Source organism: Alexandromys fortis, unplaced genomic scaffold, assembly GCF_014885135.2.
Source record: "Alexandromys fortis isolate MF-2015 unplaced genomic scaffold, M_Fortis_MF-2015_v1.1 scaffold_233, whole genome shotgun sequence".
Taxonomy (NCBI): Eukaryota; Metazoa; Chordata; class Mammalia; order Rodentia; family Cricetidae; genus Alexandromys; species Alexandromys fortis.
In genome coordinates, this window is record NW_026068146.1 from 1,194,758 (window position 1) to 1,212,045 (window position 17,288).

General features: G+C 39.8%; 1 protein-coding gene across 1 annotated transcript in view; it reads right to left on the reverse strand.

The window, feature by feature from the left end:
- Positions 1–17,288, reverse strand: part of Usp54 (ubiquitin specific peptidase 54) — a 99,253-nt gene that overhangs the window by 57,766 nt on the left and 24,199 nt on the right. The window contains exons 2-3 of the mRNA XM_050127017.1: positions 8,202–9,073; positions 4,363–4,455 (exon numbers count right to left, since the gene is read on the reverse strand). Coding sequence (XP_049982974.1) covers positions 4,363–4,455; positions 8,202–8,348 — 240 coding nt within the window. The 5' untranslated portion in view covers positions 8,349–9,073. The remainder of the gene's footprint in view (positions 1–4,362; positions 4,456–8,201; positions 9,074–17,288) is intronic.

Sequence of the window (17,288 nt, forward strand, 5' to 3'; positions counted from 1 at the left end):
TCGGAGCCTGCCTTGGAACTCACTCTGTAGACCAGGTTGGCCTCGAACTCAAAGAGATCCACCTGCCTCTGCCTCCCGAGTGCTGGGATTAAAGGTTTGCGCCATCACCACCTGGTGGATTTTTTTAATCACTAATTGAAATTTTAAATTTAATCAATCGAAGCAACATTCTTCTTTGACTATGACAAAAAGTACTCTGTCCTACATGCCGGCACTGTAAAAGCTCTCATACAATCCCTGGAAGAAGAACAAAGTCTTTGCACATATTAAGTACAGAGGACGGATTTCCTTCCCAGAACAGAGACAGATGAATATACCAACACCAAAGTTAAAGTTATGCCCTGTGGACAGGGCACAGGAGCAATCCAGCCTGAGCAATAAGAACTCTGGGCTTGGGGGCTGGAGAGATGGCTCAGTGGTTAAGAGCATTGCCTGCTCTTCCAATGGTCCTGAGTTCAATTCCCGACAAACACATGGTGGCTCACAACCATCTGTAATGAGGTCTAGTGCCCTCTTCTGGCCTGTAGATATACACACAGACAGAATAGTGTATACATAATAAATAAATAAATAAATAAACAAACAAACAAATAAATAAATGTTTAAAAAAAAAGAACTCTGGGCTACAGGTAACACAAAAAGTCCTTAATCATAATAGATGGGAATAGGTTGGGTTTTGAAATGAAACAGTAATTGGTACAATGCAATCTTCTATTTGTTAAATCAGACATCAAGGTTCAGAGTAAGCAAAATGATCCAATGACACTATCAATTCTCTCTTTTTAACTAATTATTTGTATGTGTGTGTATGTATGTGTGTGGGCGGGTACAAGCACACCACAGCAAATGGGTGGACATTGGAGGACAACTTGCAGAAGTTGATTGTCTCTTTCCACCATGTGGGTTCTGGTGAGCTCAAGTCTTAAACTTGATGACCAGCACCCTTATCCACTGAGCCATCTTATAGATATAAATTCTTTAAAACAAAGGTTACTACCAGTAATTTGCATGTCAGAACAGTTGAAATTTATAGATTTAATACCAGTTAACATAGGGGGGAAACTGTATATTTCAGTGTACCAAAAGAAAAGAATCATATAAATATTATATGCAAACCACCATAAAGCAATCAGAAGCACTGGCTACAACACACAACTGGTGAAGCTCAAAAGGCACAAGAACACTGACAGATGCTGAGGGATAGGAGAAAACAAAACAATAAAGCATCAAAGCCATGGGATGAGCATTCTGTCAGCCGCTAGCTCACAAATAACAACATGGAGACTTATTAATTAGGAAAGCATAGTCATTAGCGTAGGCTGGTCCCACTAGCTCTTATAAACTTAAAATAATCTGTTTATATTAATCTACATTCTATCACGTAGCACTACTGCTCTTCCATCTTGCATTTCCTGTTTCCCCTGTGTCTCCTGGCATCTCCCAAGCACCTAGATTTCTCCTCTTCTTTCTCTCCCCAGAAATTCCACCTATACCTCCTGCCTAGCTATTGGCTGTTCAACTTTCTATTACACCAACCACAGCAATACTCATTCACAAAATGTACAAATATCTCACAACAGGAGGTGATGCAAGGTAAAATTCTGTATCCAAAGTGCCTAAGTCACTATATTTTCTAACTTAAAGAAAATAAATCTGGTCAGACTAAGTAGTAACACCATGAGGAAAATACTAAAATTGTAAAATATCCTCAGAATTATAAAATCCTAAAGTAGAGCACTTGACACCCTAAGTACATCAACCCATCTATCATAAGCATCTTATCTGAAGACTCAACATATTTCCTCAAGTCAAAAAGATTAAAAAGCAAATTCCCTTCTACTCAGATATCTTTGAGTATGTACCATAAAGCCTGAAGGCTAGTTCCCCTCTCTTTGGTTTATAAAATACTAATTTATAGTCAAATTACAATCTGTCACTCTGAGAAAGAAAATACAAGACTATGTTGGTTCTCCAGAGCCCCTCCCAGGTAAAACACTGTACAAAGCCAAACACAGTAGTTTACACCTGCAATCCAGCACTGAAGAGCTGAGGAAGGAGATTTTTAAAGTGTAAGACTTCCATCTCAAATAAATAAATAGTACAGTAAAGTCCCGACCAGGCAAGGCATTTTTGAGTTTCCAATTTCAGGAGATTCTTCTTCCCAGGATCTCTCCAAGATTATTATTTCTTTAGCAAGCATCGGCCTAATGCCATGAATCAGACATTACTTGAACTTACTGACAAAGCAGACGATGTGACCATTTATAAAATCAGGTTAAATGCGCTCTCTCTCTCTCTCTCTCTCTCTCTCTCTCTCTCTCTCTCTCTCTCTCTCTCTCTCTCTCTCTCTCGTTGTTGCTGTTTTGTTTTGTTTTGAGACAGGGTTTCTCTGTGGTTTTGGAGCCTGTCCTGTAGACCAGCCTGGCCTCAAACTCAGAGATCCACCTGCCTCTGCCTCCCGAGTGCTGGGATTAAAAGCATGCACCACCACTGCCCAACCAATAATTTATTTTTTGACAATTTCACACATGCATATAATTAATTTTGATTTATACACCCCATTATTTATACTGTTTTGTTACAAGTTATAGTGGTTTATATTAAGTATAGTTTATATTAAATATAGTCTACGACCCAAATGACAGAAAATTCAGGACTCATTCAACTCTTCCCAGGATCTTGTAATGAAAGATAGGCCAGAACTTGGAATTAGATGTAGAAGAACCACAACCAAGTTCAAAGCCAGCCTAGTAACAGAGTAAATTCAAGACCAGCCAGGTAAACATAAAATAACAGCCTGTCTCAAAAACAAAACAAAAAGACAAAATGGTTCCACAACAATATCAAGTAAAGATTGGCAATGTAGCTCTTGCCTGGCAAGCATAGAGCCCAGTATCAGATAAACTGGGTTTCATAGTGCATGCCTGTAATCCCAGCACACATAGGAGGTAGAATCAAGATCATCACCCTTAGCTAAGTAGGGAGTTCAAGACCAGGGCTAATTTTGACAACATAAGAACCTACCTAAAAAATTTTTTAGTTAACTATTTTTTTAATATTTATTTATTATGTGTACATCATTCCTTCCATGTGTGCCCGCAAGCCAGAAGGGGGCGCCAAGTCTCATTATAGATGGCTGTGAGCCACCATGTGGTTGCTGGGAATTAAACTTGGGACCTCTGGAAGAGCAGTCAGTGCTCTTAACCACTGAGCCATCTCTCCAGCCCCCTTTGTTAACTATTGCATATAATCAATTTAAATTAGAAAATTCAAGAGTATTTGATGGGGAAACATTGTTAGTCAATTATCTTTTTAAGAGGTGGATCCAAGTTAAGGCATGGCTTTCTGGGGAAGGAGTAAAACTGGTGCACGGCCCAGATGCACTGTCTGTCTGTCTGTCTGTCTGTCTGTCTGTCTGTCTCTCTCTCTCTCTCTCTCTCTCTCTCTCTCTCTCTGTGTGTGTGTGTGTGTGTGTGTGTGTGTGTGTGTGTGTGTGTGGTTCCCTCACAGCACAGCTGAGCTTGGACTTCTTGTTCCTGTTTCGTGAGTTTCCCCTTATCCTTTAAAGTTTTATCCTTTAGCTAGCCTGGTATTTCCCAAATCGAGCTAATTTCTACAAGTATTCAGCTCACAATTTCTACTTTAAGCTAAAAGTCAACTGATATACCTAGGCAGCCGTGACAAACTAATAATTCAGCCTTCAGGCTAGGAATGGTGGCACACGCCTTTAATCCCAGCACTTGGGAGGCAGAGGAAGCTGGATCTCTGAGTTTAAAGCCAACCTGGTCTGAGTGAGTTCCAGGACAGCCAGGTATACACAGAGAAACACGGTCTCTAAAAACCAAAAGGAAAAAGAAAAAAATAATAATTCAACCTTCAAAGACAAAATAATGACTGACCCTGGAATTGTACTCTGAACTCAGATGGAAGTTACAGATTTACTCAAACACAACTGAACCAAAAAACCACAGGAGAACTACATGTTGGTCAAAGATACACACCAACCAAAGACTATTGTATTTCTTTTTCTTAATCAAATCTCTCGCATTTTCTTTGTCTCTATACAAATGCCCAGTCTTATTTTACACAGAGCATGAAAATATGAGGTAGAGAACTGGTAGAAAGAATTGAATGGGGAGTCACAATGGTGGTGCACATCATCAATTTCTCAGAGTCAAGAGGCAAGCAGAGACTTGAGTTCAAAGACAGCCTAGTCTATAAAGTGAGTTGCAGGACAGCCAGGAACTGTCTACACAGATAAACCCTGTCTTAGGGCGGGAAATGCCCTAATTAACCAAATCCCCTCAATATTAACAACTTGGCAAAATAAGATAGTAAGAAAAAGCAATCTGAGGAGCTTACCTTGAGAGCACAGAAGATGCAGGAGTCGCCCATGCATTTGTGAGTTGTAAGCTGCCTAAAGCTACGGCGGAAGATGTCCAAGTGCCACAAAACCTTCCAAAACAGGAATACCCATTAGCCTACAGATAGCCTTTAACTTTCAAGTCAAGAATTCAAGAAAACAGGGAATGACTGCAGGAAAAAGAATCTCCAAGATCTGGACAAAAGATCATTCTAACATATTAAAACAAATCTCAAAAAGCTAAAGCATCAGGACTGCAGAAAGCTCAGTGGTAAAAAACCTTCCAGAGACTGGTTCCCAGCACCCACAGCAGGTGGCTCACAGCAACCTATAACTCCAGCTCCAGGGGATCTGACACTCTCATCTGGGCCCCATGGGCACACTACATTCATGTGGACAAACACACATACATACATACATACACACATACAAACACACATAGAATTTTTAAGCAGATTAAAAAAAATCCAAAGGAGAAAAATGGAATATAATAACTAACAAGTGTTGTAATATGAGCGGCGGGGCTAGCTTATGCCCCGAAATAATTACATGGAAACTGTATTCTTTTAAATACTGTTTGGCCCATTAGTTCTAGCCTCTTATTGGTTAGCTCTTACATACTGATCTAGCCCATTTCTAATAATCTGTGTAGCCCACGAGATGGCTTACCAGGGAAGATCTTAACCTGCGGCTGTGTCAGGTGGGAGAATCATGGCGACTGACTGACTCGGGTTCTTTCTCCCAGCATTCTGTTCTGTCTACTCTGCCTACCTAAATTTCTGTCCTATCAGTCCAAGCAGTTTTCTTTATTAGTTAACCAATGAAAGCAGCAGATAAGATACAAGACCCACCTCCATCAAACAAGAATGACAAATGGACATATTTTGGGAAAAAAACATTCATTTGAATAGGAAATAGAAGTCACCCAATGAAAATATCCTATGATTAAAAATCAAATGTGATGTTGAAGAAGAAATTTAGGGATTACAAACTGTAGAACTAGGCAGGGAGATTAGAGTTATAGTTATAGTTTTCCTTAGTTATGATAAAAGATAAATTAGATAAGAAACTTTAGACGCACAAAGAAATATTGTAACTGTAATTCTTGCTTGATACCTGTTTTGTAATATGTAGTTTTACTATGTTAAAGTAAAAACTTTCCTTTTTATTTATACAGTAAACAGATGATGTGGGATTCCCCTCTGTATGCTGTGAATATGTCTTATTATCATTGGTTAATGAAGAAGCTGCTTTGACCTATGGCAGGGGAGAATATAACAAGGCAGGAAATCCAAGCAGAGATAGAGGAGGAAAGAAGGCTGAGTCAGGCAGACACCATATAGCTATGGAAGTAGAAAGACAGTCTCATGACGATACACAGAGTAATAAAAATGGGTTAATTTAAGATATATGAGATAAGAATACTCCTGAGCCATTGGCCAAACAGTGTTGTAATTAATATAGTTTCTGTGTGTTTAATTGGGACTGAATGGCTGCGAGATCAGGCAGAACAAAAACTTCGTTTACAAATTAGCCATGTGGCAGATCACTTTAACAAATGTAAGGCCTGTCAAGAGGATACAAAGTGATAGTGGGCTGCTGAGCATGTAACATGGGCCTCTAAGAGACAAGTGTGTCTCCATTAAGAAGCTACACTGAGCTGGGCATGGTGGATCTCTGAGTTCAATGCCAGCCTGGTCTACAGAGCTAGTTGTAGGACAACCAAGGCTACATAAAGAAACCCTGTCTCAAAAAACAGAAACAAAAAAGAAGCCACATTGACTTACACATCAAGTTCAAGGCCAATCAGAGCAACGCTGCAAGATCTAGTCTTTTTTAAAAAAAAATTAATATTACAGGGCTGAGGAGATGGCTCAGTAGGTAAGGGTGCTTTCTGTGAATGCAAGAGGACCTGAGTTCCAATCTCTAGCACCCAAATAATAGCTAGGCATGCTTTTCAACCTAGTGTTGAACTCTCTAGCTAACCAGCCTAACTAGAATGGCAAGCTTCTGGTCCACTAAGCAACCCTGTACATCTCACATATTAGGCGCAGAGTAGTAGAAAAAGACACACAACTTCTCCCCTTGCCTGTACATGCATGGGTGACTTTACAAATGGATAAGTGCACTTGTAACACACACACACACAAAAGATTTTCTAAAAAATTAAATGATGCTGGGGCTGTAGAGATGGCTCAGAAGTTAAGAGCTGACGGCTCTAGCAGAAGACCCACCCAAGTTCTGCTCTCACATCCACGTGACAGCTCAGATGCTTATAATGCCAGTCTCAAGGATCAAACATGCGCTTTTGGCCTCCATAGGCTTTGTACGCATGTGGTGCACATACATAAAAGCGGGTAGAAAAATCCATATACATAAAAACAAATGAATAAAAAAAATTAAATAACATAACTATAATGTCTTAGGAAGTTTCCCTTGCTAGAAAAATGACACAATACATCAGAAAAAGAAAAAAAAAACTGGACAGTGGTGGCAAACACCTTTAATCCTAGCACTTGGGAGGCAGAGACAGGCAGATCTCCGAGTTTGAGGCCAGCCTGGTCTACAGAGTGAGGACCAGGACAGACAGGGCTACACAGAGAAACCCTGTCTTCAAAAACCAAAATGGGGGTGGGAAGGGTCCTGTAAAGGTGGTAAAGATGCCTCAGCAGCTAAGAGCACTTACTGCTCTCCTGGAGGACAGTTTCAATTCTCAGCACTGACATGATGGCTCACAACCATCTATAGTGGGATCTGATGACTCTTTTGGTGTAATGTAACAGACATGTAAATAGAGCACTCATAAACATAAAATAAATAAATCTTAAAAAAAAAAAAAGAGGGGCTGAAGAGATGGCTTCACAGAGATATACATGCAGGCAACAATGAACACAAATTTTATACATGTGTGTTTACATATGTATGCATAAAGATGTATGTATGTATGTATAAAGCCATCATAGGGGCACACACCTTTAATTCCAGAACTTTAGAGGCAGAGAGAAGATCTCTATGAGTTAAAGACCACACTGGTCTACAAAGAGAGTTGTAGACCAACCAAGATACATAGTGAGACCCTGTCTTTAAAAGGTGAGGGCAGTGGTCTCTGGAGAAATGGCTCAGCGCTTAAAAGTACTAACTGCTTTTCCAGAGGACCCAGATTCAATTCCCAGCACCCACACGGCAGCTCACAACTTCTATAATTCAGGGATCTGATGACTCTGATCTCCAAGGGCATCTATACTCACATGTAGACACACGTACTCATCCAGAGTTTAAAATAATAAAAACCATCTTTTTGAAGAAAATAACAATAAAGCTGCCCTGAATACCAGACCAGGGCACACCTAGAGTTTCTGCTACTTGAAAGCTCCTTGGTGCTGGAGAGATGGCTCAGTGGGTCAGTTACTTGCTACATAAGCATGAGGACCAGAGTTCAAATCCCAGAACCCAGGAAAATGTTGGGTGTGTATGGCAGCCCTGCCTGTAATCTCAGTGCTGGGTAGGCAGAGAAGGAAGATCACAGAGAAAGCAGACACTCACACTTGCACCCACACTCATTACAACACAGACACATGACAAAAAACAGTCACTATTCTCAAGATACAACCTAAAATTTTTGAAACAGATTAATAATATTTATATCATTATTAATCTCCAATTTACAAATTAGGTAACTGACATTCTTTTCGAAATAAAGAACCTAGCCTAAGATCACAAATAAATGTAAAATATGATCTCAGGTTACGGAATTCAGAAAGAAACTGTCAGTTGTCACATTTGAAAGATTCTGCAAACACAACACTATCAGTTGTCACAAAGAAAAAGGTGGTCTTACCTGCAGGGCGCTGTTGAGGAAGCAGCTGTTCTGCCCTGGCTCATTGCTGAGACCTTTGCTGGGGGCAATAGACATTGAGCTTCGAGGTGCAAACATCCCTTGAACACTACCACAGCTTCCAGAAAAGTAATTTCTTTTCCAAGACATTATTATTCACATTAGTCCCAAAAGTATTAACATAAAAAAAAATAACCAAGAAGGAAGGAAGGGGGGGGGGGAAGGCTTTAAATCTTGGCAGGAAACTTGTGCCTGCTGAAGTCCTCAAAAGAAAAGAATCCAGAAGTTTGCTTATATTGTTTATATTGGAAGACTGATTTTGTATCTCCCGAGCATCACATATGTAAGCTCACAGAATTTGAGTTTCCTTTAGATCCAGGTGACAAAGTTGTCTTTCACTTGCTCCAGTGTTCAAAATGTAACTTAGCATATGACTAATGCTGAGAAGTCCTTAAGTATTGCTTCCTTCTATGCTTCTGAAACTGCTTCCCAAAGTCCTGGTGAAAAGATGGATGTCCTCAACTCAACAGTATGAGGGACCCAGCTAAGTAAGACAAGCTCTTCAGCCTTCTTTCTAAGGCTTCTCGTGGACTGAAGACTTCTCCAGCTGGGAGGAAAGGCAGGAACCCAACACACTCCTCTTCGCCCTCTTCTCAGTGCCTTGGCTCATCCTCCTCTATCAAACCCAAGCTCTCTAAACAACTGAACAGATACCACACAGCCAAGAAGTTTGTCTAAATTCTCAGTAGGATTTTGCTGATGTTCTTTGCTGCACCTTTGAAATAAGCTCCAAATTCTTCTGTCCTCTCTACCAGATCTTCAGAAAGTCTCTTCTCTTTTCTTCTGAGACCAGAATACCCAGCTGTGCCAGAGAGCTTTAACAGAAAAGAAAAAAATAAAAAACTTACGTCACTTCATGACTCTACTGGCTTTGCACTGTTCTGCCAAGATCAACGTTGCCTCACCTCTCAGTATAAACTTGAAACCTTGGCAAACAATGCCGAGAGAGAGAGGTGTGGGGGAAGAAGAAAGAGAGAGAGGGCGGGAGAAAGAGAATATAAAACAACAACAGAAAAGGGAGATGCTAAACCAAAGGGAAAAACAAGAGTAGGCAGCTTCACTTTCATAGGAAATTTCCCTGAAATTTTGAAGAAGTTGAACTGAACAAAACAAAAACAAACTTTCTGGAAAGAAGTTAACAAAGAATAAAAACAAAAAAATCAGTAAAAAATTAAGCACCCAGTGAGGAAATCTAAATCTTCTAAAGGTACCTTCTATGCACAGTGAAAATCTGCTTACAATCTGGGCTCCATCCTAGGAAATGAGACTCTATCCCAGAGAATCACTCATGGTCAGCAGACCACATGTCCTTAATATCCAGTCCAAAAGACTTAAGCCTTCTGCCTCATTTGTTCACTTGACTAGTTTTTAATTAATATTTTGTCAGAGGATCAGAAAAAGTAATTTGAGTTATAAATCACTTAATCCTCAAATTAAAGGGACTCAGAATGTGAAATCATCCACCTTCTTTTGGCTTCAACCAACTACAATGTCTGAGACAACAGTGAGTAATATCAAATCAAGCTCCATTCCTGGAAGGAAGTCATCTCATCTCTGGGTGTTTGTTTGTTTGAGAGACAGGGTCTGACCTGGAACTCTCTAGGTAGACCTGGCTGACCTCAAAACTCAGAGTGCTAGGATTAAATGTGTGTGTCAACCACATCCAGCACAACTTTCCAGAGTCAGTTCTCTCCTTCCACCAAGCAGGTTCCCAGGATCAACAAGTGCCTCCACCCACCTAGTCATCTCAATGACCCCATTTCTATTTTGAGATGGGGTCTTAATATATAGCTTTGGCTGGTCTAGAACTCACAACACAGTCCAGGATGATCTCAAACATCCAGCAATCATCCTTCTTGCCCAAGTGTTCAGATTATAGCTATCTACCACACCAGGCAAAAGTGCTAAATTTCAAATGTCTCCTCAAGCTTCTCTTTAATGTCAACTACACAGACGACTTAGAAATTAGAAATAGTACAGATGTTATAGCAGGTGCCATCATCTCATCTCCCGAGAAGCAAAGGCAGAGAGACTATGAGTCTGAGGCCAGCCTAGGCTAAATAAGAAGACTATTGCTGGGTGGTGGTGGTGCTTGTCTTTAATCCCAGCACTCAGGAGACAGAGGCAGGTGGATCTCTGTGAGTTTGAGACCAGCCTGGTCTTCAAGAGCTAGTTCCAGGACAGGCTCCAAAGCTACAGAAAAATCCTGTCGCAAAAAAACAAACAAAAATAACAAGACTATCTCAAAAGAGTAAATAAATCAAATAAAGTTTTAAAAGCTTAAAAAGTTTGGGTATGTTGATACATATCTTTAATCTCAATACTCAGGAGACAAAGGCAGGCATATCTGTGAGATGAAGGCCAGCCTGGTCCACATAGTGAGTTCCAGGCTACCTAGGGCTACATAGCAAGACCCTGCCTAAAACAAAAAACAAACAACAAAAACTAAAATGGGCTGGGGAGGTATGGCAATAAACATCTTAAGAAGTGGCGGCAAAGAGACCATGAGTTCCAGACCAGTGTGGTCTACATACCAAAACCCTTCTTCAATCATAAAAAAAAACAAAACTGAGCCCATGCCTTTAATTCCAGCACTCAAGAGGCAGAGGCAGGAGAATCTCTGAGTATGAGGCCAGCCTGGTCTATAGAGTGAGTTCCAGGACAGCCAGGGCTATACAGAGATAAACTCTGTCTTGAAAAACCAAAAAACAAAACAAAAATGCTTTGAGGTTTTAGTCATTGTCTGGAGAACATCTGACACTGACGTCAGTGTGAGAGGAAAAACTGAGGCACAAGAATATTGACTGGTTGCATAAAACTGTTACCCCCACCTTTCCACATTCCTAGACTGTTTATAACCTCACAATGCATGTGTCACAAAGTATTTAGTTATACATTGAATGATCATACTATTCACTGTCTTTATTCTTCTTTAGTTTTATATAGTATACATGTATCATATGACTATATAAAATAAAATATTGTCTAGTATCAAGCACATAATGACACTATGCTGATATTATTTAATCCTCACAATAGCCTACTAGGTAGATAGCAATAGCTCAACTTTATACTGGGGACTTAAAGTCATTACCTTGCCTAACTGGTATGTAGCAGAGCTGGAATTGGGTGGCTATAATATTGTCACTTAATTATGTATCTTATTCCAGTATCCCCAAAGCCCCCACCACAGTGATAGTCATAGGGAGGCATTCAACATATATTGCCTGGGGATTAATGTAGAACCAGGAGGAACTTACATGTTCTCCCAAAGACTGTAAGACCCTTACTTCTCTACGCATCCCTCGCATCCCTCGAGAACACCATACTCAAGGCCACTCAGCACCGTCCAACAAGCCACACAGCATTCCTTTAGCTCAACGGCTGTGAAGCACTAATAAGCCCCAAGCCTCCAGTTGGCTCATAGCACAAGGGACTTGGCAGGGAGGTGGGGTTTTCAGTATCGCCTGCCCCGTGACACATACCTGAGCACAGAGACCAAAGGAAGAAAGACAGTGGCAGAAGAGGACTCACAAGCTCTGAATGGCAGCATTATGTGAGGACAGTAGTAAGTTTTTACACTACTTAGGTATGTCAGAAACCAAAAGTAACAGAGAAAAAGAACAAGGATAAGAAAGGCAGCAAAAATGGTGTAGGCGAACACTGATGACAAAAATATTCCACTTAAAATGAAATGTTTCATTCTAAGTCTAACATTAAGTAGCACAATGAGGATAGTGTCATTACTGAAGACACATGAGGAAATGGTATCTCTAGCTACATGGCTAGAGAAAAGATTACCTTTTAAGCAATATTGAACTATAATATAAAATAACAATGTCTGCCACTTACTCTCAAATGGTACAGAAAGTAGGAAATATGTACACACACACACACACACACACAAGGAATAGACACATAAAACAAATATAGTCAAATATAGTACAATGTTAACAATAGGTGACCCTCCCTGAAGAGTATGAGAATGCCAGGCTGGGGAAACACTTCAGAGGGCAGTATCTACCTAGCATGCATAAGACCCTGGGATCAATCCCTAGCACTTGGAAAGTAGAGGCAGAAAAATCATAAAGGTCATCCTTAACTACATATAAAATTGTATTTAAACAAAAAAGTGGAGATTTATCTTATTATTTCTTGTAACTTCTCTGTAAACTTTATATTTATATTTATATAAGAGGGGCTGGCAATCTCAAAGTTAGAGAAAAAAGAAAAAGACAGTTACAACAAATATACATAAGAAGATCTAGGGTATGGCTGAGTAGGTAAAGTGCTTGCAACAAAAGCATGAGGGCCTGAGTTTGGTCCCTGGCACCCAGACAAAAGCCAGATGTGCTTATAACCCCAGACCTGGGACAGGAAATACAAGAATATCCCTAGCTCAAAAAATAGGTAGAAGCCAGGCGGTGGTGGTGCACGCCTTTAATCCCAGCACTCGGGAGGCAGAGGCAGGCGGATCTCTGTGAGTTCGAGGCCAGCCTGGTCTACAAGAGCTAGTTCTGGGACGGGCACCAAAGCTACAGAGAAACCCTGTCTCGAAAAAAAAAAAAAAAAAAAGTAGAAAAGCAACTGAGGATGGCTCGTGTGCAAGATCCTGCCTTGAATTCTAAGCACCAGAAAAAAAATATGTAAGTATAGTAGAAAAAATATGTAAGTATAGTATAGAAGGAACCAATGCAGTGAACTATACAAAGAAGACAGAAGACAATGCTCTATTTCTACACTTTTGCTCGTATGTTTAATTCCAAGCAGATTATCTGGGACAGGATCCTGAGCTTCATTTTCTGAGTCTGTAAAATAGACACAGTATCTATTTCACTAAATTATTGACAGTGAATGAAATAGTATGAAAATACTAGTAAATCTGAAAATGAACAAATAATTCAGTGAATTAATTATTATATAATTAATAATCATACATATATTAATTAATTGTGATACCTAAAAGCAAAAAGCCAAAGATTAGAAGAAAATACTTGCAAACGACATAATGGAAAATAGCATTTAACATGTACATGTTATATAGCATATGTAGATGGTCTATATAATCTATGTATATACATGTATCCAAGGAGAGAGGATGAGAAAAAGAGGAGACAAAGACTAGTACTCTCTTTCTAGTCTCCTAACATCATCCTCCTTTGTGCTCAATACACTGAAACTTATATCATGACATCCACATTCTACCCTGGTAGGCGATAGAGGTTCTTGTGCTCACAGATAAACATGAGGGGAACCAGAAATGTTAAACAGACAAGGTTGTTTGTTCTTTCAAATGAATGTATGCATAGTCTGCTAACTCCAGAAGGCTGGGAGCTGACATGGTTAATAGCCTCGTGAATTCAGTGTTCGTTGTGGATGAAATGACACCAAATCCTCCACCAGACTTATTGAGAGCTTGTCAATCTTTATAATCTATCCTTATGGAAGGTGTCACTTGTAGTCAATCTATAGAACAAACTTTATGGAACATGTCACATGAACTTTACAAAGAGCGTTGGTGTAGTCATGTCTTAAGCTTTATTGTGAACATGGGACTGATTACCACCAGGTAAGTTTTCACAAAATTATGTTGTGTTTAAATATGCCTAAAATGAGCTACTCAAGGTCAGAATCCTGAAGTTTGATGCAGCACTGGTTACTTGGCCATGTTAAACCAAACTGCCTTCTTGTCTCTCACAGATATTTACTCTGCTGGCCATAATGGACACAGAGACACCCCTACACTCCCACACACTCTTTCATATTAGTTACTTATGAACACAGATTGCAGTATGTGGAATTTCTTATTCTATAGAATAAAAAAATTATAGAAAATAGAATTTTAGTCTATAGAGTTGGGTAGTAGGTATGAAATCATTGAAAGTTTAGTTGGAAAAGAAAACATTAACTACACTATAATAATCAATTCCAGAATCAAGTCCCTAAAATCCATATCTGAAATAAGAGATAGGTGACTTTTTTTGTTTATTTCTTTGTTTTTTTTTTTTTTTTGTTTTGTTTTTTTTGTTGTTGTTTTTCGAGACAGGGTTTCTCTGTGGCTTTGGAGCCTGTCCTGGAACTAGCTCTGTAGACCAGGCTGGTCTCGAACTAACAGAGATCCGCCTGCCTCTGCCTCCCGAGTGCTGGGATTAAAGGCGTGTGCCACTGTTTTTTTTTTTCTTGTTGTTTTTGTTTTTTGACACAGGGTTTCTAAGTGTAACAGCCCTAGCTGTGCTGGAACTAGTTCTTGTAGACCAGGCTGGCCTCGAACTCACAGAGATCCACCTGCCTCTGCCTCTGAAAGGCATGTGCTGCCACTACCTGGTAACAAGTGACTTTTTAAAGTAAAAATTATTACTAATAGAATCAATATTTATTTCCTTTTAACTCTAGCTTGAAAATATACATAAGTATCTACAACCCAGTTCTAAAAGGTCAGTTATTTGTTGATCTATAGGGTGATTATCTGAAACTCTTGAGTGAACAGTTACCCAACTGTACAATATCCCACGAGTTGAACTTTGGCATCAAATTAATACATCATGTATAAAAGAAAGAATTATACACTGTTAAAAGACAGAAAATCATGTTTTTCTATGACAAGCAACTTACTGTCACTTATAAACAATTTGTCTGAAGCCAGCTGAAAAGAAAATACACAAACAAGAAAACATGTCTCCCTTTGTTACAGGAAGAGAGAGGTAGGCCACTTGGCTCTTTCCTATATTTCCCATTCAGAGGTCCACAGAAAATTTCCCAGCCACTATGAAGATAATACAAAGACGAGAGTAGTTAAAAGTACAGGTAATAGGGCTAGGTTTACAGCTCAGTGGGTTACAATGTTTGCTCTGCATGCTTGAAGATTTGAGTTGAAGCCCCAGCTTGGCCTCATATTCACGAAACCCAGCATTATGCAGCAAAGACAGAAAAAATCCCAGGAACTCAGTAGTCAGCCAACCAGCTAGCCAAGCCAAAACAGCAAGAAAGATGAATCAGTGAGTTAAAATACTTGCCACCAGGCTGGAGAGATGGCTCAGCTGTCTGCTGTTCCAGAGGTCCTGAGTTCAATTCCAAGCAACCACATGGTAGATCACAATCATCTGTAATAATATCTGGTGCCCTCTTCTGGCCTGCAGAACACTGTATACATAATGAATAAATACATCTTTAAAAAAAATTCTTGCTGCCAAGCCTAACAACCTGAGTTCTACCCCAGAACCCACATGCTGACTCCCACAAGTTGTGCTCAGACCTCTACTAGGGCACTGAGACACGTGAACACCCACACATATACACAAATGCAATAAATGAATGAAATGTAATTTTCAAGATCGTTTTTAAAAGTGCAGGTTTAACCAGGCAGTGGTGGCACATATATTTTTTATATTTATTTACTTGTTTGTTTGTTTATGTATGCGGTGTTCTGCCTGCATGTATGCCTTCAGGCCAGAAGAGGGTAACAGATCTCATTATGGATGGTTGTGAGGAATGTGGTTGCTGGGAATTGAACTTAGGACCTCTGGAAAAGCAGTCAGTGCTCTTAACTACTGAGCCAACTCCCCAGACCCCGTGGCACATCTTTAATTCCAGCACTGGTAAGGCAGAGGCAAGCAAATCTGTGAGCTCCAGGCCAGCCTGGTCTGCAGAGCAAGTTCCAAGACCAGTGCTACACAGAGAAAACCTGTCTCATGGAAGAAAAAAAAAAGAGTGCAGGTGAGGTGGCTTGAGCCTTGTAATATCAACACCTGCGAAGGGACAATTATGAGTTCAAGGTCATACTCAACTATAATATCGAGTTCAAGCTCAGCCGGGGCTATGTGATCTCTGTCTCTCTGTCTCAAACACACACACACACATACACACACTCCTAAAGAAAAGACTCCATGAAAGCTAGGTGTGGACTGACAGACCAGGATTGAGCCAAGACCTGACTCAGAGTCTGCGATCTCCACCCACCAGAACCAGCTACCTAGGACACAGAGAACAAGCTCCACCACAAGCAGAAGCCAGGAGCAAACCCAGTCCCGGGACACTGGTGGATCAGGACTGAGCCAGTGACCAGATCCAGAGTCAGCAATTTCCACCAGAACAGGTCCAACTCCAAGCCAGGGACTTCTGCAGGAGGAGATCCAGACCAGGATTTACAGAAACAGATCAAAGCTAGCAGCCTAGGCAAAGTAGGCCTGAGACAGCAAACTCCAAGGGAGTAGATAAAGCACAGGGCACTGAGCTACCTCCAGGAACAGGAATAACCAACGGGGTAACTAGAACTGTGACACTGATTATACCAAGAGGAACAACCATCTAAGCTTTGGATTTACTGGCACCTAGAAGATTATTCAACAGAATTCTCAGACAGCCCTAACCACACCTATTAGAGGAAAAGATAAATAGAAAAGGTAAAATCACACACTACACCACAAAGAACAACACAATACCAGTAAAACCTAAAGCCTCTACAAAAGCAAGGCCTGAACAACCAAATATGTATGAACCAGAAGAAAATGATCTAAAAAATAACTTCAAGAGAATGCTTGAAATTCTTAAAGATGAAATGAGAAATTCCCTTAAAGAAATGGTGGGAAAAAAAATATTTTAAGATATCAGCAAATCACCAAAAGAAAACCAAGAAAAAAAAATCAGACATATAAAAGAAACTATTCAGGACTTGAAAACTGAGAGAGAAACAATAAACACAAGCTGAAAAAAAATATAGAAAAAGAAATGATGAGAAAAAGATCAGGAACCACAAATGCAAGCATGAACAACAGAAGAAATGGAAGAGAGAATCTCAAGTGCTTAAGATATAATAGAGGAAATAAACTCATCAGTTAAATAAAACATTAAATCTAACAAAATCTTAACCCAAAATATCCATGAAATATGGGACACCATAGAAAGGCCAACTCTTAGAATAATAGGTATAGAAGAAGTTCAACTCAAAGGCACAGAAAATTTTAAAAAATCATAGAAGAAAATTTTCCCTATCTAAAGAAATACAGAGGATCATCAGGTTATATTTTGAAAACC